Genomic DNA, 24,368 nt, shown 5'->3' on the forward strand with positions numbered 1-24,368 from the left:
CAAAGAGAATTGGTGACACAGGCACAACACTGGTGGAGCCCAATGTGAATTCTGACACAGCTCCTCATTATGGATGGGTATAACCAAGCCAGCCAGTCTCTTTTCCTAGTACCATTGTTTCTGTATTTGTACCCCCAGTCTTTTCTAGTACCCTGGTTGGGAGCACACACTCTGGTCCCCTTAAAAAAATGGGAACTTTAACTCCATCAACCAGACCGTACAAACTGCCTCCAGCTTCTATAAGACACTGTTGTGTTTCTGTTTGTCTGTAATTTGTATGTGGAAGTTGCATATTCTTTCGCATAGCATGTAGTGTAAGAGAGCTTTGGTTGGGTAGTACTAGCACTTGTAGTCATCCATGGTTGGGTAACAAACAATTTTACCGTAATTTCCGGACTATAAGCCACTACTTTTTTCACCTTTTTTCGAACCTTGCGGCTTAAACAACGATGCGGCTAATTTATAGATTTTTATGGGCTGACGAGCTTCATGCTGCAAAAACATTTAGACACCTGTGGCTTATAGACAAGTGCGGCCTGTATATGTACTTTTTTTTTTCTTTTTAAATTTAGTGGGTGTGGCTTATATTCAGGTGCGCTCAATAGTCTGGGAATTATGGTAGTCCTCAAATGTGTCGTGATGTTTTACTACAAATAGCTTTAAAACATTGCTATAAGAAATTAGTATGACATTAATAAAATGATCACTTAAATTAAGAAATATCTAATTATAATTGTGAATCTGATTAACCATGTGTTGCCAATCTAGATTTTGATACTCTTTGCTTTAGATTCATTTGCTGCTTTAATGCTATGTTCCAGTACTCAGCCTTAAGTTAGAGCGTAGCTTTATGTGGGAATAGCAGCTGTAAACTGATCCTTTTTTCCAGCACCCAGTAACATTAAATGTTCATCACTCAGCAAGCCTGCTGTCACTGATGTGATAACCCTTAACCTTAGTAAAAAGTGATGGGGACCATATATCCCATTTTAACTGTAAAATCTTGCATTTGCAAATGGCTTTTGGATAATATAAAAACCAAGGTGCAGTCAAAAAGATATCATTCAAAAAGTGAGCAGTGATGGCATTTTCCTCATACTGCATTTGGACATTTACAGCCTAATTTAACAGGGAAATTTGAGGCTTCTGATAGATATATTCTCACTAAGTCCTCTCCTCTTACTTTAAAGGCTTTTTGCTGCAAATAGGTCTGCCTGTGGCATGGTGCACCTGATTTTTTAATCTGGAGCCAGCCACAGTTAGGGCTGGCATTTTTCTTGATGAGATATGAAACTGCGGCTCAGAGGGGGAATCGACAGAGTGTTCAGTGGAATAACGAATGATGATGCGTCACTCCCTGGCTCCCACTCCATGACAGAGGAGAGGAGGAGGAGGAGGAGGAGGGGTGAGCGGCAGAGACACGAGACAGAGGGAGAGAGGAGGAGAGCAGACAGAGGCAAAGCCGGAGGGAGGAAAGTGGAGAGGAGGTAAACAGACGAAGCAGGCGTATGGTTAGAACATACATGCAACTGTCGGCTCCTCCTGCCCTAATACAGCTCTGATGAAAAAAAGCACCAGTTTGTTTTTAGGCCCCAGTTCATACCTGGTATTATCATGTGTACTGGGTGGTGAGGTCACAAATGAACAGCTCTAAGTACAAGTGTGAATGTGTCCTGGGCAACAATGAAGGACTGCCTACTCAACTGATGTCCTCTGTGTAAGTGGACGTACAAACTCAGTTGGTTCGAAAAAGTTTAGTTTGTCCCAACTTTAAATAAAATAATCATTTTGTGATATACATGTGTTATGGTGTGTCACAGCCGCTCTTAGACTGCAACAAAAACGGGAGACACTCAGGTATACTAAGTAACAAAACAACAACAAAATATATCAAAATAAACGCAAAAGTGTAGAAGGGAGAGATCTGTATAGTCAGTAGTGTAGGGAGTGGCTGAGTGAAAAATGTGCTGTGCGGATATTGGATGGAAAACAAACGAAAAAGAAGGAAAAACCCACAAAGCAGAGGACTAAGGTGCAAGGAGGTCAGGCCGCGCCTGGATTGACTTGTGGAACTGGCTTATATGCATGAGACACACCGGGCCCAGGTGTATCCCATATCACTAATCACTACCCCCACTCTGCAGCCCTGGAGATACAAAGCACAGCAACAGCAAGGTGAACCAAGCAGAGGGGCCATCACAAGTGTTAATTCTGAAACAATAAATAGTGCTAGTGGGCATAAGTGAACTACAAAAACAGCACATCCTGTGCATCATTTTAGACTCACTATTTCTTCATCTATAGTTTTAATAGTTAGCCAAGTCATGCTAATGCACTTAATCTGGATCACTGAGTCTGCCATGTTTCACCGCTACGGTTCTATAGTAGCCAAGAACCTCTTATGTGTTTTTACATTGATGGAAGATGATAAAGAGGAAGAGCACCTATAGCTTTACAGACTAAAAGCTAAATACAGTATCTAAGTACAGCTATATAAATGAACATCTTCATTTAACAGATTAGTTGATATGGTCTTGATGCCATTTTATGCCTCAAAAATGCAACACACCAGCTATGTAGGACGCATAAGACACCAACATACAGACTGAGGATGTGTTAGTTAACTGAGTTTTCAATGAGGACATGGCTCTATCACCTGAGAATAACGATCATTTATACTCAATGATTCTGCAAAACACAGTCACATTGAGTGACAATGTTTTTAAGTACAATATCTGAATTGCAACCATGATGTGGTTAAGGTTAGTGATAGTGATTTTTTTCATGGTTTTATATTTTATATAACCCAGTGATATACAGAAATACATGCATTCAGTAGTAAGAGGTTAGTATATATGTAATATTGTGTATGAATATTTCTCCATATTGACACATCCTTGAAATGCATGTATCAAGTGTTTTTAAAACATCGCTACCGAGGTGATGCGACATAGGGAGAGTGAGGAAAAGTGTAGTGTGTCCTATTCAGAATGATTTTATGAAAATGTTCCCTGCGGCAAAGCAAATATATTACAAGATGTGATTTAATGTGATATTCAGAATGCCAGGGGCAGAGTAGAGAAAGCCTCATGTCCCTCACTGAACACTACAGTTCACTGGCCTCACAGGTGAGTAATGTGGTGTCGCCACTGCTGTCTGAGCTGACCAAAAGTGAAAGAAAAAGCACTGTTCTCTTTTCCATGGAGAGCAAAGACATTTTTCATAACTCCAAAGTAACACTGTTGATGGGACAGGAGATTTTACCAAAGGTGTGCTCGGCAGCCTGAATAAGATTAATGAAACATGAAAGTGAGCTAGTTCATGCTCACACTGATAGGGAGGGAGAGAGGCAGAGAGAACTAGTTCTTCCCCTGTCATTAATCATACAAGGCATTACACCTGGGGAGGCCTTAATAATACAGATATTCAAATCAGGTACAATTAAGACATGAACTTTTCTATCTGAATGTTAAATTGGCCCATTACAACCCTGACAAAGCTCACCATATTCACCCTTTACCATTATCAAATCCACACCAGCCCATAGACTCTCAAAGGCATATCTGTGAATTAAGGCTTTCATGTGGAAATGTTAAATATGCTGTAGTAGAGTTTGAGGTCACTTTTTAGTGCCCATTGACCATTTCTACACTGCTCTTCCCAGAGACTGCACTTCTGCTGTGTGTTCCTTTTGTGTTGATTCTACTCAGCCATGATGTGCCTGCTGTCAAGAGTGTGTTTCCTCCAAATTCCTTCCTCCATGGCTGTGGATTTTGACGGAACTGGTTTCGATACAATTGTTTTTCAGTGCCTGAAGTCCTGATCGCACAAGGCTGAGTCCTTGGCAGCATTCCTGCCGCTTCTCTGCCATGATTCCTATAGCAGTATGACAGTGTGTCTACACAGGAGTCGTAGCGTGGGCAGCACATAAGAAGACCGGCAGCAGCAGCTTCAGTGCTCTGTCTGTGTCTACACAGGATGTGTGCAGGTACAGTACTGAGCGTTTTGGCAGTGCTCAGAGCCCAACGCATCACCGTCACTGTAGTTATACATGTAAAATGGAAGACGATAGTTTAAAAAGATGCTCATAAGGTGAAACACAAGCTGTAATGGGCCTCTGTGTGTATACACAGTCGGATTGTTTAAAATAGAAGCTTTTCTTTTCCGTCAGATGCGTGTGAGACGGATGACTGAAAAATGGCAAAATCTGTCATCCAGAACATTTGTTTTTAGTGGCACCAGTGTGGATACAAGTTCCTTTTAGCATCTGCCACTTGAACCTCGGTGCCGCTTCTACCTGCCTCTCCGCCAATTATTCCCGTAAGTGTACGAGGAAGTTAAAAAAAAGGAGACGCATTTGTACACATTTGCTCCCCCAGAGCATCAGTCTTTGGTGGTGCTGGTCTGATATGATATGATATGAGAGCTTCTCAGTGTTTGGGGTCACCAGAGCCTTGGTGGCACTCCAAAATACCCTTCTGCTGATCCCCTCAGGGATATCAGTGAGTTCAGATAAAGAGGCAGTCTACAGGTGTGGCTAAAAAAGAATCTGGAGAATTTGTGGTGGAATTGCTGGACCTGCTTGACCTATGGTGCCAACCATTTTCTCTCTCTCTTTTTTTTTTTTTTTAACTGAGGTTTCTGAGGCTTTAGACATTTTGAGCCCCATTGAAGGAAATCTCTGGTCCAGCACACTAGACCCTGTTAGATGTCTGTGAAGACAACCTTGGATATTGACGTTCCATCCTAGTTCTCACAAGAAGCACAGAGCAGATTTACTACTGTTAAAAGCCTAAGTATGCTTTAGAAGAGGAGCTTGTTGGATTGTCTAACAGCATCTGAAACCTACTTTCTGAAAGCAGAAGTGGGGGAGGCAAATTGTAGGACTTTTCCAAAACATACAATCTAAGAGTCAGGAATGTTTCATGCAGTGATCAACCAGGAAAAAGACAGTGTTTGAACTCTGTCTCAAGCTTTCTTCTTTGATTCTTCATACAGCTGTTTCCATCTATAGCCATTTCTAACCAAATGCAACATAATGAATCTCTCTGAGTGTGCACTCTTATAATTCACTGCATTGAGACTACAACAGCGTGCAAAAGAGAAGAGCATTAGCTCTTGGAGTAACATCAAGGAGGCAATAGAATGGAAAGGAATGGAGCAGGTTACAGGCTTTTCACCCTCCTTTTGAGTGTGGCCATTGAGCAGGTATATACTTTTGCTCTTAGAGGCTAGCCCTCTAAGTAACTGTTCCACTAGATTTAGTGTTTCATAGTGTTGATCCCAGTATTCTCAGGTGCTGTATGAGCCTTGATGGACCTGCAGTTATCCAGTGCTTTTTGCTCCTCTTACTTATGATGTCCCTCAGGGCTTTTGGCATTTGGCATTTGCCATTTACATGCTCCCACTGCGACAGATTATTACTAGGTTTGTTCGCATCTCTTACCATTGTTCTGCAGAAAATCAGCAGGCCTGTCCTATAAACCCAGTTTAAGCCAGACGCAGTTGCTGTCACCCAAATTCAGTTTCACAGTTTATCTTTACAAGCCTGGAATGGACAACAACACTCACTTATTTTGTTTGTGAGAGAAAGGAAGTACTTTTTATTGAAACTTAATCTCCATTCAGCATCACTCAGCGTGCTTAATCATGTTTACAGACTCTAAAAGGAATTTTGATAAGAATTCAAAGCTTGCCATGTTGCTCTTGTGTGTGGCTCCTGCTTTTTTCTACCTCAGAAATACAGTATATCATTCAAGCCTAAATAAATCATCAATGAATAAAACCGCAGCTGAATGAATTTTGCAGTGGGTCTCTTATGTAAAACCACATAGCTCAGTTCTCCCCAGAACCAGGAACTTAGAATAAATCTGTATTTGAAAGAACTGTTCCAAAGGAAGGGATTCCTTTCAGGTGTACTGTAGGTCTTCTCAGTTCCCAATTTAGGCCTCCTGCTTTCCCTCATTCCCATCCCTTCCTCTTTCTTTAGCTTCAAGGATGAGCTGTGATGACACAGGAATCGAGACAGGGCTCACAACATTCTCAGTCAAATATTATTATGAAGTGACATTCCATGCGCTCCCTAGTTGTATTAGCTGTCAGTGGGTGACAGGTAATACAGATAATGCTCAGATAATATAATTTACTGTTGTAATGGAGGCTGTGTTTCTCAGTAAAGCTGTCACTTCTCTTTCATTTGAATTCATCTCCAACTGTAGAGCGGCATGTAAAAATATCATCATTATTTTTTTTTTTTTTTTAAATAATTTCAACGTTTACTTCTAACACAAAATGTCACACTAAATCTAAAATGCAAAATCTGTAATGAAGTAATGCAAATTAAGTTAATTATGTTACCTGTTCCATTTTTAGAACTACGTGTTTAAACACAGATATCACTCACTGAAGTCATATCATTATTTAGTAAATTGAATAGATGAATTGTATTATTGTTAATATATATTATTTTCAATAATCTGTATGTCTTTATCCATATAACTAATAAATATTTATACAGTAGCTCTACGACACCATTTGTCTGTGGATTAGAAGTTAATAAATCATGATCTATGGTATTAAAATGCTAATGCAAATGCTAATTAAATCCAATATATATGCCACACCATATACTTCTTATAGGATGTGATATATGTATCTCATGTTCCCATTGATCACAGATACAAAGCAGGCTTATTTATGATGGTACATGTGAATGCACATCTGTCTAAGTGTCAGGTGATTATACAGGAATGTTGACCACTTAACAAAAACATAATTATCACACATCCATTTAACTATAATGAAACGATTCACTGTCATAACAGCTTTATTACAAATAAAGCTGTTATGACAGCTATTATAAAGCCACACAGTTTGGCGGAGGAGCAGTAAATTAAGGAAAGCATGAGGTGAGAAATGAGAAAAAGTTAGAAAAGGTTCTCACACGGGCTTGATAGAGTCAGTGAATTCCCTTTTGACCACAGGAGCTTTGGATGTGCAGATAATGATGCTGCAACAACACGGCAACTATAATTCAGGCCCTGCCCCACCCCCATGCTTTTATTGGCTTTCATCCCTCAGAAACCATCAGGGGTTTACAAGGATTCACATAATAAAGAATCACTGCTCTGATCCAAAATGAGGAGAAAAAAAAAAAAAAAACCTTCGAAGCTGCTGTCTGCGGACTCCCAATCATTCATTCATCATTTTTAATTTTTCTCAAGTTTGATGCTTTATTGTGCCACATGTCCAGCGTCACACACAGAGCAGATACATCTCCAGCGATGGAGAGACTTGCATGATGCAAGGTGCCTTAAAAGGTTTCCGCAGAATGTTGAAAAACATTCCCGAGAGGTTTGAGACGGTGCTCAGGGCTGAGAGATTCACTTTGTGTTTTTTTTTTCCCTACTCTCTAGAATATTCAAAATGGTTAGTTTTTGAAAATAAACTCAGACAAAATATTATGGGTTGGTGAATGGTTTAAAGTGCAGTGATGGCCAAGTTGATTTAAAACCACTTAGCCCACACTCTGCAGCCCTCTGCATTCCTCTTATCTACTGTAGCGTATAACTTGCTCAACTTGCATCCGGAATACACAGCTCGGTCCCTCCTCCCTGTTTGTATTTTCCTGGCTGGATACTTTATCACCACTGACTTCAAATGTGTGGGTTAAGCCTGCTGCAGGGTCCTCCTTAGATCACAAGCAAAGCAAAGGGAGGCAGGGTGGCTGTAAGATTTGCAGACACTCATTTTGGCTCAATGGTGATTTTTTGATTAAGTCCTTGGGCTGTCCATGGGCTTTTTCTTTGAGCCAATTGCAATCTCTTTACACACAGCACAGCGGTAACTTATCTCCTAATGAAAATGTGCTCAGTAATAGCTGCCTCTGTTGTGATTGCATTGTGTCAGTCAGTAAACATGTCAGGCTGTGTTTCTCTCGCACCAGTTTCACAAAGAACCTTTTAAGCTGAAAGTCACACCAGTCGACTCCAAACATCACACAGTATTAACTTTACACTCATTTCATTGATTCACTTTTGTTGTAAAAAAAAAGTCATGAACTATAGTCTAAACAATTATTTCCATGATCCTGCACTCAAAGTAATGCAATGGGAAACACATGAGTTCAAATGCATATACAATAAATCAAAATACTATTTTCTTCCGCAATATCAAAATGCAAAAAGTAGGAATGATCTGCCATCTGCCACAATAGCACCAAACCGTGCTTTTGCTAATAAAACCATATCATCCCACACTACAGCCAGCAAAGCTGCACAAAAGTACAGAGTGGATATTTGTTCATCAGGAAGGTTTTATACTGTTTTATGTATAAATTAGATAGAGCATGTTAATCAGTTAGCTTGTTGTTAAGGGTATTTACAGACTAGCTAGAGTTAAACTAGGTGTTTCCTCCTACATCTTTATGCTTACTGTAACTAGGCTAACCACCAGTGGCAGGCTGTGCATTCCACACATAGGCCTTCACTGGTGTCCTGCCTCAATTAATCCACCTCTTAATACCGTCATAGGTGATGCCACTGCCATAGAAACCATCAACAATATACAGAAACGCAGTATAACAGCTAAGCCACACATATCATCTCCAGCAGAAGCAGCAATATTAACTAATACAATGACAAAAACATAAACAATAAAATATACTGTTGGTAAAATGTATTTTACTCATCGAAACTGCTGATTATTTGTAGACAAATTAAAAAAGCTGCTTCCGTCGAGCGGACATTCTCAGCTCTAAAGCGAATTAAAACATATGTGAGAAATACAACTGGGCAGACTCGACCTTCAGCGTTAGCCTTCATCGGTGATAGAAAAGGACTTATTGTTGGAACTGAGACGCACAGATAACCTCAGCGCCATTGAAATCTTCCTCCTCCTTCAGCCATTGTGGGTGTCAATGTTAGCGTAAGCCTGTTAGATGACCCCTGATCTCAAAATCTGATTGGTTAAAGGATCTGCTAAGCAACAGGTTCAGGCAGACTTCTTTTAACTTGACAGCACAGGGCTGAAATCTGATTGGATAAAAGCTCTAACATAAAGCTGTGAGATGGAGTGACTAGACTACTGGGAATAATGTAATACATATAGTACTAATGTAAAAAAAAAAAAACATATATAAAAATATTGTTCAGTGATTGTGACAGCAGAAAAGGCCTTGCTGGCCCTGACAGCCCACCACTGCTAACCACATTCTGACTCCAAAACATGAGGCTGGTATTGATTTTCTCAAACACCTCCTGCAGTGCATTCCACTTCTCCATTGTCCATCCAAATGCTCAGAGTGTTTCAGATACTCTCACAAGAATATGGTTAAATACATTCATTACAAACAGGTAGCGGTTTGTAGCTGTGATTTGCTGCCATTTCATGTTCTGGAGAAGGTATTTCCAGTAAGAAGAGAAGGAAGAAAATATTATTATTCTGGCTGGCCTGAAAAATGCATTGACTGCTGGACTTTACAGACACATTTTTTTCTTCTGCGCCTTTCATCCTTGTAAGCTGTGCAGATTCAACTTATTCTATCCAGAGATAACTGTATTTCTAATGTCTGTAAAGTAAATCTGCCAAGAAATCACATAAAGAGGTGATTTATTAATATGTTTCCTTCAGTCTCATAGTAATCCAGTGACAGTCTGTACAGCCATGGTTACATGTCTAGTAGCTAATGCAGCACAACTTTACTGGTGAATAACTTTAACTAATATATTATATTAAAAAGCCAACTTATCCCGAAGAGAACAGATGAGTTTAACAAAGGCCTGATAATGGATGCGTTCGAGGTCGGTACTGGGAGTGACGTCAACTCTGAGTTAACGGCGTTCAAGATGAGAAATCAGAAAAAACATGGATATAGACAACTTCAGAGCTAATCTGCACTCCACCTGAAGAACACCTCAGTTGTCACGATTTGATTTTAATGTAAACACTTTAGAACGTTCTTGAAACACTTCTCAAATTTAACTGTTGGAGAAAAAAGAACATGAACTGTTTCAAACATATCCTGTACTAGCATTACTAATAATGCTCTATGTGGTATTTTGCCCAAACCGCATAGCAACATGTCCACAGTTAAACACTGAACAGTACTATCTATAGGACTGACTAAATGTGGAACAAATAAGTACAGTAAAATTAGCAGTGTTCTGAACTTTTGATGCGTGTAGCAGCCATCTTGATTTCTTATGTCGGGGTTGGTGGGGTTTGTCCGACTGTCCGAGTTGGAATTTCGACCTCAGGGGGTGTTAATTCCGACCTCCGAGTACAACTGGAACGCACCATTAAACCTATAGTTCAAGGGGGTGTGATGGGAATTACTGAAACACCACACACCATTCATGTCGTCGTGTACTGTCTGAAGTTATGAATGCTCTTGCCTTTTAGAAACCATCTTTGGCGGATACTGCCTCTGCTTGTCTTGAATCGAGATTCCTGAGAAATTGGAGTGTGGCGTTCATTATAGTTACGTTGCTAACAGCGTGATGATTGGTTGGCAAGGTTGTGTATATATCAGAATTCTCTTTTATAAGGATTTCTGTGTCAGGTATTAGGTGAAGGCCAGAAGCAAAAACATTTCAATCAGCTCAGTTTCTTTACTTTTGATCTCTCTACTTGCCCTTTGAGTAGTATCTGACTCTTTGTAGAGGTCAATGGATACTTGATTTGTCAAGGTAGTTATCAGTGCGCTAATAATATGGTTAGAATTCCGTAACAGACATTTCTAGCATTTTCTTCTCAACACCTATCTGATGTGGATTTGTCATTTGTATGTCTAGTTGTTTACCCAGCCAGTCATTAGAACTTGACCATGGGCAGGCAAAGGTCTCAGAATCAACCTTGAACCGTAGGCTGTATTTGTGACCTTTGAGATACGATGCTAAACACACACTGTTCTTGTCCTCCATTGAAAGGGTCCGTCCATCATCAACAGTGGCTTTATTTCAGCTCTCCACAACAGAAATGATGAAATGTTACACATCCCTCGCTCAGGCTGCCCCAGGCTCCGGGATCATTTGGAAGATGTGGTGGGCAATATGTCACTGTCGCTTATTCACTCGCCACTGCACGCAGGACGCAAACGCATGCATGATGCACACGCGCGTACAATTTTCCCTCAGTGTAACATATTACTGGAGTGTGTTCATATGTGTGTTTGACATATATGGGGGCGCGTCAGCTCGTTAACGTTTCACATCATGTCTCAGCTGTAATAACAATCAGATTTTATTGCTACTGTTGTCTCATATGTTGTCCTCTCACGGCTCTGTTGGGAGCAGAACCAGCAACATCTCTAAGTAAAGCATAAGCTTTACACAGTGAGCAAGTCAATCATAAGAGACTTAGAAGGGGATGTATTGTATTCTGTGAAATGTGTATTTCACAAGGTATGTAATACATCTTGTTATGTGTGCAGATTGCACAAATACCTGCCCCATGAAATGTACTGTATAACAGTAAAATGAGAGCACTGCCACAGGGAACGTATATTTTATTCTGTTACATTACAGTAGAAGAGGTATGCAGATCCTTTATTTGAGCAGAAGTAGCAATGTCACCTTGTAAAAATACTTGTATTAAAAGTCCTGCATTTATTTTTCACTGAAGCCCACAGTGGTTTTATTTTTACGTTGAAGCGAGGAATTAGTTAGATAGATTACAGTGAAAATACAGGCTCCAAACTACAACCTCACTGCAACAAAAGTGAGTACACCTCTGAAGACTGCATGAGCAAAGTTATAAAATAATCTGTGAATACTACAGCGTCCTCAGTTAAGGCTCCAAGACTTCATAAAGATGGAGAGGGCACAACAGGAAGAGCCATATCCCCAATAACAGAAGCACAGTCCTTGCAACATAGCTCACTGTTTACACAGCCTTACACTGAAAAACAGACAGGGTCAGTGCTTCTGACTTGGCACAAGGACCACTGCTTACAAAACTGTAAAAGATTCAACTTTGACAAACGATATGAAAAGAAGCCTGATGAATGCTGGCAGTACATTCTTGCATTGTAAATTTGTTTGGATCGGACAGGGTTGAGCATGTTTGGTGTGGGCCTGGCCACCACAGCGACCCCAAACACACCGCAATAAATCACAGAGTGAACCACAAAAAGCTGAAAACAACAACTAAAATCATAAGACATCAGTGTTGTTTACTGCACAGCAAATGCATATTAAATGGCTTCTCTGGTGGACATTGTCACCATGACAGATTCAATCCACAGCCATGTTAAGTTGTCAGGCAGGCAGACTGTCAGAGTGCAGGTGACACATTGCCTTCACCTCCGTGTCACATTCTGACAAAGTCGCTAAGTTGGACAAGCCACAAGTCAAGCAGGGCAGATCTATCTGTTGATGGTGTAATTCAGTGGAAAAGCTTCTGCTCCGCACATTGTTTTCTCAGTAGTGTAACAATGATCCAGACACTCGAGCGCAAATGACTCTGCTGCAGTCACCATTCACAACTATGTTTATGCTTTTAGTTCTTTCTGTACATTCATTCTTCAAGTATGAATACATGAATAATAGGTTAACATATAATGAAAATGACTTTAACTGAGGGCTGCATAAGTTCATATTTACAATAATTTTGAGGCAGAATAAATCAGTCAGTTACAGGTACATGTTGTGTATTCTTATTGATACAGGATGCCATAAATAGATGTCAGTAATTGTCTTATTATGGATATGCACACAGCTAAATAAGGCTGTGCCTACACATCCTTATGTTTAACTGTAGGAATGGAGATGAGGCTTGTGCACATGTGGGCAGTTTTTTGTTTATGCATCTCACTGCATGTACTGGTTTACAGCACAAATTAGTCTCATTTGTCTTTAACACTTTTTTTCCTATAGATTCCTCACAATTGTTAAGTTCTTTTAAGGACTAGGACCCCAAAGCAGAGAAGCACATTCACAAGGTGAGTGGGAACAGAAGCAAACCAAAGCCAGAACAAAAGGTGAGGCAGGGAGCTGGCTGGCAGGAGGAAGTCTTAAGCAGAGAATTATGCCACTGGAAACACTGGGGAAACTGCATGCAGAGCAGGAGCAAGGAATACTCTAGCAGCGAGCAGGAGTGCAGGCCGGGTTTATAAGGTGGAGGGAAATGGACTGAGTGAAAACAGGTGTGCCTCAGCAGCCAATAGGAGAGCACTGACAAAAGATATTCAGAATATGAACTTTACCTTATCTTGTTTTCACTTGAAGTATCACATCCATATAATTCCTGCGTATGTTTTGAGCTCTGAAATCCTCACTGCTTCCTTTTTAATTTCACTTTTATACGATCAATAAAGTAGTTCCATCTTCACTTAGCATTTAACATAGCAGATCACTAAGCCTCCATCACGTCGTATTAAAGGCTGCACCCCAATAAATAATTGAAATTATGTGAGATTTCCAAGGGAGTTCTATCAGAGGTTCAGCTCTAACTATGGAGCTGTGATTGTCTGCTTTCATTAAAATGTTGACTCATCTCTATACATCAAACATACAAATGTACAGAAATATACATAACACAGCACCATGAGAGCCCTCAGGGTAAAATCCCATGTCTGATCTTTGCCCATAAAGAAATTATCTTTCTGATTATGAGTGCCTGTGAGCCCAGCTGAAATGTAGCATGACTCCACTCAATCAGGCTCCTCTCACGGGCAGCCGTTCATTGTAGAGGCGTCCTTATCGAGCTGCTGTCCACAGCCAGCGGCGCTGTTTGCAGCCAAACAAGGCCTGGACTCTCTCCAAATCACAGCACGCAGGCATCGGCTGCTGTCATCTCACCACAACACACTCCTCTAAAGGGCCTGACTGCCTCAGTGTTAGTGGGCCTGTTGTTTTTGAGACAATAGCAAAGGTGTGTGTATGAATGTGCACATCAAACACACACAGTTCTCAGCTCCTCACCCCCACCCCCCCCCCCCCCCCCCCTTCTGTCCTGTCTCATTCACCAGCACTGATTCGGTACACAGTGAATCCAGATTGTGCTGGCTCTGATGAATCTTGCATGTGTTTGGGTGGTGGCCTGAGGACAGGTTGTAAATCTTCCATGGCACCTTTTGAAGAGGGGACGCAGGACGTGCTGCTTCTCCTCACAGTTTCAGCCAGAGGGAAGTAAAGTCAGGAGTGTTCACTGGGCACCAACTTTGAAGGCATCATTCTGTATGTCTGAAACAGAACTGGTATATCAGTCCTTCTTTCTTTGAGACAAGGGAAAAAAACCTCAGTATCCATGAGGGTTTGTATACGCTCTTCATGTTGCTGGTTTTGCTATGATCAGCCATGGACATTTTTGTCATTGTCTTCAGTCTTTGTGCAAAGCCTGACGAGGCACTCGATGTATGTTCCAGGTCCTCCGGGTCACTCAGTTGTGTTGTCCAGTTTTAAAAGTCACAGTTTCTTTTGGAGGGGAGAGGTGTTGTTTTGATCAGCAGCCCAGCAGCACTGGCCTGCTATTTCAGTTTCCACACCCTGCCTTCCTCACGAGTCGTGTCATCGATTTGAAGGTGCGCGCACATTTAAAGATGAATGATGAATGATGGCTGCTGAATACTGACAGCATCTACATTGAATTAAGAAAATTAGATTGGGCTGTAAATGAAGTCTGGGCCTCATATAAATGGTAAATACTGCCTGTGCTGTGTTACATCAAGTCATTTTCCTCCTAACTTATCGAGGCAGTGTGTCTGTGTCGCAACTAAGAATTATTGCCATGATCCATAAATCTGCCTATTATTTTTTGATGAATATTTCCTCTGAAAACGTCAGAAAATAGTGAAAAATTGCCATTGCAGTTTCTGGGAGTGCAAGGTGACATCCTTAAATGTCTTCATTAGTCTGACTAAAGCACAAAGATTTACACAGATGCGAAACTGGGAAAAACTAGAAGTGAGTTTCTCTAAGAAACCAGAAACAGAGCATGTCTGGCAGTTTTACCTCATAAATGATGTGAACAATTAATTAAATCAAAGCGGTTTTAAAAATAAAAACCTGATGAATCAGTCAGTCAGTCAAGAGTAATCATTATTGTTTTTAACTCACAGGTTACAGTGCACACCATATCTGTTAATACTTTGTATTATCGTCAAGAAAAAGGGAAGATATGTGCAGCTTTACAGGAGCAGAAGCAGTGAAATAAACATCAAAATCAGCCCTCAGCAGTGCTAATGTTTGACCTTCAGTCAACACAAATAGTGATTTTTCCCATTTCTTCCTGTCTACATCAGTGAGTGTAGTTTCTCTGATGTACTATGAATTTGGGTTATGACTGTTTATGTTGGCATGAAAAGGCGGTTAAATTCTTTTCTCCCTCTAAAACGTTGGTAAAGTGAGTTTCAGTGGATTTACCTCGTTACATTTTTATGAGGCTTTGTTGCTCTGTGGCTGGCTGTTTAACAAGCAGAACACCTCCTCTTTGTATGACAGCCACTGTCGGGAAATGGTTTTGGGCCACAGTCAGCAGTCCTCAGCTATTGATGCTGCTGTGGTTTCTGACTGCGGTCAGCTGAGGTAGTAATGTATGCACTTAACTGTATTCTCTCACAACAACACTTGTTTACCAAATGGACTAGCTGTGTTTTCACAAGTCAAATCTCTGTTATCTATATAAATTCAAATGTATAAAACATGCTACGATTACAATCCACCATGCACACCAAGCCCCTACTGCCATCCACAGGGTGGTGGTCACACAGTCAGTGGTGATCCTAGACTATGGGGGTCTCCAGAGCATTTGGCCAATACAGTCAAAAATGCAGTTGGTCAAATGTCATGATTGCTTATTAAAAGTTAATAACTAACACGATGATGTCGCAGTGTCGCCCACAAATTGAGAATGTATTTGCGGCGATAGAGACTCATTCAGTCGAGAGGGAAAGAGAGAGAGTCAACCCGTATTATTTTTTGTAGCTACAATTTACAGATGTCCCCTAAACACCTCACATCTGTAGATGCAGCAATTGGTCAGGTGTGAACGCATGCAGGGTATGAACTCATGACTTCCCTTTATCACTGTTCCCACGGCTACTTTTGTGTGTACAACTGTGTGTAATATTTGCGAATGCCTTCAAGGGGAGGCTGTTTGAAAGCGTTTGTGCTGTTATCGCAACTGCACAATTAATTGCATCAAAATTTCAAAGACAAGCGAAAGACACGGCGTTGTTGCAGAGAGACGGGGGTGGGGTGGAGCCAGGTGGAGAGCATGAGGGCAATTCAGAACAGGTCCAAACACTTCTGCCTGTAGATGTGGTCGGACCGAACGCTGTCTGGCCTTGTTGGGATCTGTGTGATTGCAGATTAGTTGTCCTAGCTAACGGTTTGTCTCATAGTGTTTTAAACTTCTGATAAACCTTCTGCATGTCTTAGAGAGCGAGCTGCATTTACACCTTCCCAGGATCTGGATATACTGTGCCTTAGCTGTTGGGTTTTACTCCATGCAGTGTATGTGCATCTCAGTTCATGCATATACTTGGCACAGACACATAGCAATACAGCAATGCAGCACATTTGAAGCAGATTAAAGGGTCATTTCACAAGCTCATTGGGTAATTACTAGTTTTAATTGCTCCCAGTCAAGGGAATTCGCAAGGGCCCTCGGTTGTGCACTCTCAGTGTTTCCGCCGTCATTGTTCAACATCCTCTAGTTTCAGGCTTAGTGACATCACAGAAGTCAATTAGGGTTTAAAGAGACTCGAGGAGGCCTCTTTGTTCTACCTGAGCATTAGAGTTGAGACGAACAAAGGTCCTTAAAGCTTTCTCTGAGACTTAGCTTCTGGTTGCTTCTGTAGAGCTTTAGACTCATTGTATGGCTGGTTCCTTTATTCTCACTGAAGTGCTTTTTCTAACCACAAAGTTAAAGCCGTGTGTTAACCCAGTAATGAATTCACTATCCAGTGTTGTTAATAAAAAAGGAAGCAAAGAGGTATTTCAAATTCAAGTTAAGGGCACTTTGTGGCACCATTAATGCTAAAACAATGGTCCTAGAGCTCGTAATGAAATATGTTCCACCGGTGGCCACTTTGGCAACCGAAGACAACCACATCAAAATTCTGAGTGTTTAATGCTAAATTCTCACAATACCATCTCTGCTCTGACCTGTGTCTCCAAGCCAACCAATCAAAACACAGCATGAATAGACTAAGAATACTGATGTGACATTGTAAGTGCCCATACATAACTATATACAGTCACAGTGCCAGTGTAGCTTGCTATATCATTAGTAGTTCTGTTGTAGCTTGCAGCCATCTTGGCAATGACCTTGGACAGTTAGTTAGGACAGCAAAACCAGGCTCCCATTAAATGAATGGCGAGAGATCATTCACTTTCACTGGTCACTGGGATGTAAAAAGCTAAAACTACAAACTATAAAAACTACATGTACAGAATCACTAGTCAAATCTGAGAATAAGCGCTTAAAAGGTTAAAAGGTTTATGATCTTCTTCTCCACAGGTATACTTTTACTTAGCATATGCAAGGTTTCATGACAGCCACCTCTTTTTTTTGGAGCTGACGCCGTCAGCTCATCCCACCAGAACGCTTCAGCAAATGCCAGAATTTATGTCTGTTTGAATGAATACAGTCGATGTTTTGATATGCTCCTCTCCCGTGTTTATTCAAAGCCTGTCTACACCCACTGCTGCCATCAGCTGAAACTGTCATTAATGTCAACTGTGCGCTCGCTTGGAGTTGGCTTGACATGTTTCTCAGTTGATTGGTTGTTTTCGGGGGGAAGGCGGGACATGTGTCACACAACCGCCATCTTTGGTGTTACAGGCTGTTCTAAGTGGTTTGTCTCTCCCTCAGAACATCTCTGACGTAAGTTACTGTGGCCATCAATAGTTCTGCTGTTGCTCACAGTGGCATCATCAGCGTTCTACTCTGTTAGACAGTGGCAGAGTCACAGAGTTATGACTTCACAAGTGTGCTACCGTACACAGTGACATTACAGCAGTTCACCTATAACAGTCAGTGACATTATTGTGTTTGGACTGTGGTCTCAGTGACATCGTTAGACTTTGACTATAGCCCTCAATGGCATCACAAGTGTTCTATATCTCACAATGACATCACTAGGATCTCAGTGAAATAACACAGTTTAACTGATCACAGTTACATCACTATTGTTCTAATGTAATGCTAAATTAAAGGAAAAAGCACCATAAAGTGACTTAGTAAAGTGTTGGGCAATGACAAGCTGCTAAATCAGTGGTTCTTGACATTGATTCTCCAAGTCTCTGAACTCTACTTGGTGTTCAAACGGGTTGAGGTCCAGTGACTGTGAAGGTCGCAGCATGTGATTCATATTATTTTCATACTCAACAACCTATTCAATGACCCCTGCCTTGTCATCCCGTTAATTTTAATCTAACTCCTGGTCAGGATCTCAGAAAAGTTCTTGCACACCATAAAGTCTTAGTGATGGGTGCGGAGGATCTGTACCTTAACTCACTTTATCAAAACAACATTTTGGTCAGAGCTTCATCAGGCAAATTTAATAGGAAATATGAATTGTATGTACAGTATGACTTTTGTCTGCTTTTTAAAAACATTCTAGTTCTCCTGTCCATATTCTCCCTCTACTAATGTTTTCAGCAGTTGTACTGCAGGATGATGACTACCACTGTACAGTAAAGAGGCGTCTCATGAGCCCCTTGCTCACAGACGCCACCTGTTGGTTGTTAGTGCACACAACTCCTGGGTGTTATAATTAAAACGCAAATGAACTTAAATGCCACCCTGCTGATACTGTGGTAATAATGCCACACTGGGCTGCTACTGTTCCTGGGGGTTAGTGGCAAAAGAAAATGAGAGGTATCTGCATATTGGTTTTGCAGTTGTTACACCAGGAGGACTGTTTGAGGCACAGTCATTTGACTGCATCTAATCTGGACAAGGGGCTTTGGTTTATTTGATTGACTTTTACACCTACACAGTTACCTGAGTAGCTGTGTGGGTAAATATCAATGTCCCTGCTCCTGCGTCAAGCTCAAAGTCCTGTTGAATAGTTGGTATTAACTGTTCCTCCTAACCCTCAGAGCACTGAGCCTCGGCACATTCCCTCTTCCTGTCTGCACACTTCTGAATGTGATTATTGGATACCAAAAACTGATTAACCTCCTGGTGAAGGTTCAGCTGTATTAATTTACTGCAGCTGCAGATTGTCCTTGTTGAACATGCGAACAGATAAGTATTTCAAATGCCAATTAGCCTTGTGATTTTCATATTTATACTTGGCTTGGCGTGTTACAGTAACAGAGGTCAGCCTCACAAATGACATCCATTCATCCAAAGACAGGAATAGAGAAGATTGAGTGCAGCAGCAACTTGTTTAAAAAGTAACTCCACACAGACACAGAGAGTTTTCTTTGACTCATGAGTGGATAATTTAGCTTCACCACCAACTACAGGCTCAGACAAGGATTCTGAAAGACGATCAAATCACAGACAGGCTAACCACATGAAATGATGTATACTGTGGGCCAGTATACCCACTACGACAGGAAGTAAAGGTGAACACTATGTACTTTCAAAAGCAGCCACGGCAAATACGTACTGCGCTTCAAAGAAAAAATAAATCTCAAAATTTGTTTTCAAGAGTGCAGTTTGCTCATTGTTGCCCCTTGTGGTCACTGAGAGGAAAAACACCCCTGTAGCTACAGTCCTCATCAACCCCAAGTACTTGTGTGTGTTTTGTGTGTTGTGGATTTGTGTCTAGACCACTAGAATAGTATTTGAACCTAAGTGCAACACCACAACTTTTTGTGAGTGCAACACCAACCATCTTCTTTTAAAAAGGAAATAAAAGACTGAAACATATTTTCAGTCCAGTTTTATTTATATAACACCAAATCACAACAGAACTTATCTCAAGGCGCTTTTCAAATAGAGCAGGTCTAGACTGTACTCTTTATTTTATTTACAAAGAGAGACCCAACCATTCTCACCATGAGCAGCACTAGGCGACAATGGCAAGGAAAAACTTCCTTTGAAAAGGCAGAAGCCTCGAGCTGAACCAGACTCAGCATGTAATACTAAAAGTAGTACTACCATTTTCTAAATATAACAGCAGGTGTAATTTTGATGATGAATTGATCTTTAAAACCAAAATAAAAGTCATATCTTTCACTGGTGAACATATACCAGACTTGTAATTGTTTTGTGATAGACTGGTGCCTGATATTATGAGATTTGAGGCATCATCTTTCAGACTGCCAACAAAACCTGAACATCATTTAAATATTTCCCCCGTATTATGTCCAATATTACAAGTGTGACATTTATTGCGTCCAGCCTCTTGATATGCACAAGACCTCAAATCAGTTTGGGAGTGAAAAAACATCTCATGCAGTGACTGAAAATATAAATAAAGCCAATGAAGTGGGGCTATGGGGGCACCATTCTTCAAATTGAAGATTAAATGGATATTTCACTTGGCAGAGGTACCAGTACTCCTCTGAGGAATGTCAGGTTCATGACATTGAAAATGGAAATGGTGTTCCTGTTTCCCATTTTCCTGTGTTTGTTTTTGGTTTCAGCTCTGCGGCATCTACAGGGGTGAAATCCTGTAGACCTAATAGGCTTATAGGATAATATCACTTTGTTTTTCTCTCTCTTGTCCTTGCTCAGTGCTTGGTGTTTGAAGACGCTCCCAACGGAGTGAAGGCAGGACTGGCTGCAGGGATGCAGGTGGTGATGATTCCTGACGACAACCTGGACCCCAGCCTCACCCAGGAGGCCATGCTGCGACTCAGGAGCATGGAGGAGTTTCGACCAGAGCTATTCGGCCTGCCAGCGTACGACTGAGCCAGAAACCAAATCGAAAACCACACTGTATGATTCAGTCAGTCTTACTTGAATCTCGTTCTTAGAAGGAAACAGTGGTGATTGAGTTGAAAAATAAGACGATTGTCATCCTGAAAGTCATAACTGAAGGTTAAGGTTAGTAAGGGTAAGTCCATCCATCCAATACCTATACCACTTGTCCTTTAGGGGCTATAGGGAGCTGGAGCCAATCCCAAGTTGCCAACCATTGCACCATACTGTGCTGCCCAGCAAGGCTAAGTAAGATAGTCAATAGTGAGATCTGTACAACATCCAGAGAAACACGGATACTGTGCCTATGGACGATAAATTGTAATTGAACTTTTCAAATGTAATACTTAATACTGCATGTAGCACATATAATTGTATTCATTGTCATTGTACTGGCTGGAGGAGAAGTCAGAGATCTTGACGAATGGGACACCAAACTGAAATATGTCCTCTGTATGTTCAGCAAGTGCAGTTGCTGCTGTCCCTTGCATTTTGCCACAAAAATCAAACCTCAGATCATGTACTGTATCTGCTCTGTCTTCAAAAGGCTCCACTCTTATTGGCTATCCTGTGCTGTCAATTACAAATGTGCGTTTCCAAGTGAAGCGAGAGTCAATGGCTGGACACCATCCAACTTTCATTACACTGTGGTGCTTAAAATGATGATTAACGCAGAGATCTTGTATTTTTCAGTGCTTTGCTTTTTTTTTTTTTTTTTTTTTCTTATTGATTCAGTCACAAAACACACCAGGACATTAAAAGAGTTGATTTGATTTGAAGGTTTTTTATGTCGTGGTTATGTTAGCATTTGAGTGATTCAGGATGTGTGCTTCAGACCCTCAAATGCATTTATTAAGACATTTCTCTCTCCGACTGTGCCAACAGCCTGCGGCTAGTGCATGTCATGTGTTGCAAATAGATACACACTGCCCAGTGAGGTCAGTGACGGATAAAATAAAGCGAAATATAGCTTCAGGTCTTGGAAAGGGTTCAGGTCTCAAATGTTATGGGACCAGTCAGGTTCAGTCTGGTTCAGAGCTTACAGATTTGGGGCCATATCTTGGGAACAGAACAAATCAATGTTTTGTCCTTGAATAATGCTGCATGTCATAGCACAGTAAGTGTTTTTGGCTGGTCATTTGGACGTCAATCCAAGCACACTTACTGGTCAAAGCAGGCAGCTCTCGAACACACTCGGTGGATCAGTTTTGAATTGCCAAAGACACTCCTCTTCTCCTCAGTGTAATCCAGTAAAGAGGCTGCAAGTTGTCTTTACTCTTTCATCTCTGCTCATGTCTGCCTCTTGCACTTACTACAGTTCACATGTACCTCGTCCTCTTGCCGAGGCTTTGACAGAGGGCCTGCTGGAGGAGCCTGGTGCCGCGGCTCCCTCAGGCTGCAGAAATGGGATTTTACTGCACTCACATCCAGCTTCCCCTCCATGCCTTCCTGGCCCTTCATCCTCAAAGATGAGGGGGGGTTTTCCCGCTCACACACTCATCTGTCTGTAGTTTTACATATCATTCACCCTCTCCTGGCCTGAGGTATGGTTCATTTCTTTCTTTTATCTCTCTCTCCTTCTCCGATGTGTGTGTGTGTGTGTGTGTGTGTGTGTGTGTGTTTGCCTCACAGTTTTACCACACTGATTAAAATGTTAAAAGGAATGTCGGTATTTTAATTTAGATTGAAATTGAATGCTGAATGAAAATAACACCAGATCAGACATCAAAATGACCTCACCCACATGATTTCAGATTTAATCAGGTTCTAGTTTATTTTCAGACATATTGCACATTTTTTAAGGCCTTGAGATGTTCGGAGAATGTAACTCAGGAATGTACAGCAGATGTGCTGCTTTATTTTAATTTCTTTGAGAGATTAATAGAAGTCATATAGCTTTAGTAAACTTGTCACGTACAGTTCCCTGGCTGTACAATCAGATCAGGACCAGTTCTAAACAATCACTGCAGGATTTTACTGTGGTGCTGCTGAAAGACACACATCAAATAGAAGACGAGGCCTCTTCCTGTTTATGGCTTCATATCAAAGACTCACATTTTAGCAGAAAAGGGCAACATAAAAGAAAAATGACCTGAAATCATTCATTCAGTAATAGACAGTAGTCAGTGTCACAAAGTGCGGTAGATTAAAGGTGAGATGAGAGCTGTGGCAAAATGTTACTGTCCACACCCCACTGCAGCTCGACAAATAATTCCTTGGTATTTGTCTAAGCCAAACTGCTTTTTAAGAACTGAATTTTAGGGATGACATGATCATTACATATAATGTGTGTGTGTATATATATATACACATATAACTAAAACACTGCAAATCTGGCAACAAGGGCGCTAGAAAAAAACAATAATATGCAGTAGAATATTGTGACGCTAAAATAACAATTACTGAGTGAGTTGAGTCAGCCAGAACAGCAACTGAACAGCAGCAGCAACTAACATCTTTACAGTCCATATTAGATAAGCTCAATTATTCTTGAATTAAATGTCTGTTTCCAGACACTGTAAAAGACTTGAAGCGACTTTAATGTGTGCTCCTCTGCCATAGAACATATTTACTAAGGCCTGTGTCTCTCCTCTGATTGATTGAGTGTTGGAAAGTACATGTTGTCTACAGCAGTGTCACTAATGCCTTTCTGCATGTAGTTTTCTTTGAAATTGAAATCCAGTCTGTGAAGAGTGTTGTCGAAGGCTGGCATCTTTCCTCTCATTTGTGCATGCGCTGACCCATTTCAAGATAATGGTTTCCAGCTGAGGGCAAAAATCTTTTTTTTTTTTTTTTTTTTTTCCAGACTAGCTTTTTGTCAGACTTGAAACAGCTACCTTTAGGTCTTTTGAAGAGGTGACTGTACAGTGGGTCAAACATCCAAATGCCCTCACATGTCTATAACATACCTGTTATAAAATCCGCAAGAGCACTTGAGGCTATGCCCTATATACTTCTTTCCTACAAATAAAAAAATAAAAACATTTGTGTTCTTTCCCATCTCTGCCAGTCAGTCTTCGCTTTTATCCTAGCCACAAACCTTTTCAACTTTAATTCTGCCCGTGAGTGAAGAGGGCAGGAGAGAGAAGGGGAGCGGCAGCAGAGATAGCTCCCTGACATGTTTCCCAGGCCCCTGTCCTCGTCTGTGTTCGCGACTGATAGGCGAGAGTGGCTGTGGGACACATTCATCTTCAATGTCAGGTTTTATATCCGGATTTTATCAGCGCTCAGACAAGCAGCTCCTCTACAGGCGAAGTAGAAAAACACTAGACGCCAGGGAGAGACATTGTATAGATGACCTCATTTTAAACATTAATGCTTTATTTATTTTGGTCTTAAGGGACTGCTAAACAGTCCCTTCAACTGAATGTGGAACGAAGAGGATGGGGAAGCTCATCAGATAATGCAGACAGGCCTCTTTCTCTATATTTTCTTCAATCTTGTCTCAGACGTGCTGCATCAAAAGATACTGACTGAATGTCATATCTTTGAGGAGGTGGGGAAGCAGTATTTGTATTTTCCGTCAGGGGATTTGCAAAGAA

The 24,368-nt window shown here is 41.0% G+C and overlaps 1 protein-coding gene across 1 annotated transcript in view; it reads left to right on the forward strand.

The window, feature by feature from the left end:
- The window catches only part of pudp (pseudouridine 5'-phosphatase), a 32,226-nt gene extending 8,400 nt beyond the window's left edge, over positions 1-23,826 (forward strand). Inside the window, exon 4 of the mRNA XM_018704500.2 lies at positions 20,641-23,826. Coding sequence (XP_018560016.1) covers positions 20,641-20,817 — 177 coding nt within the window. The 3' untranslated portion in view covers positions 20,818-23,826. The remainder of the gene's footprint in view (positions 1-20,640) is intronic.
- Positions 23,827-24,368: the final 542 nt, after the last annotated feature.

This window comes from Lates calcarifer, linkage group LG7_2 (genome assembly GCF_001640805.2).
Source record: "Lates calcarifer isolate ASB-BC8 linkage group LG7_2, TLL_Latcal_v3, whole genome shotgun sequence".
Classification (NCBI taxonomy): Eukaryota; Metazoa; Chordata; class Actinopteri; family Centropomidae; genus Lates; species Lates calcarifer.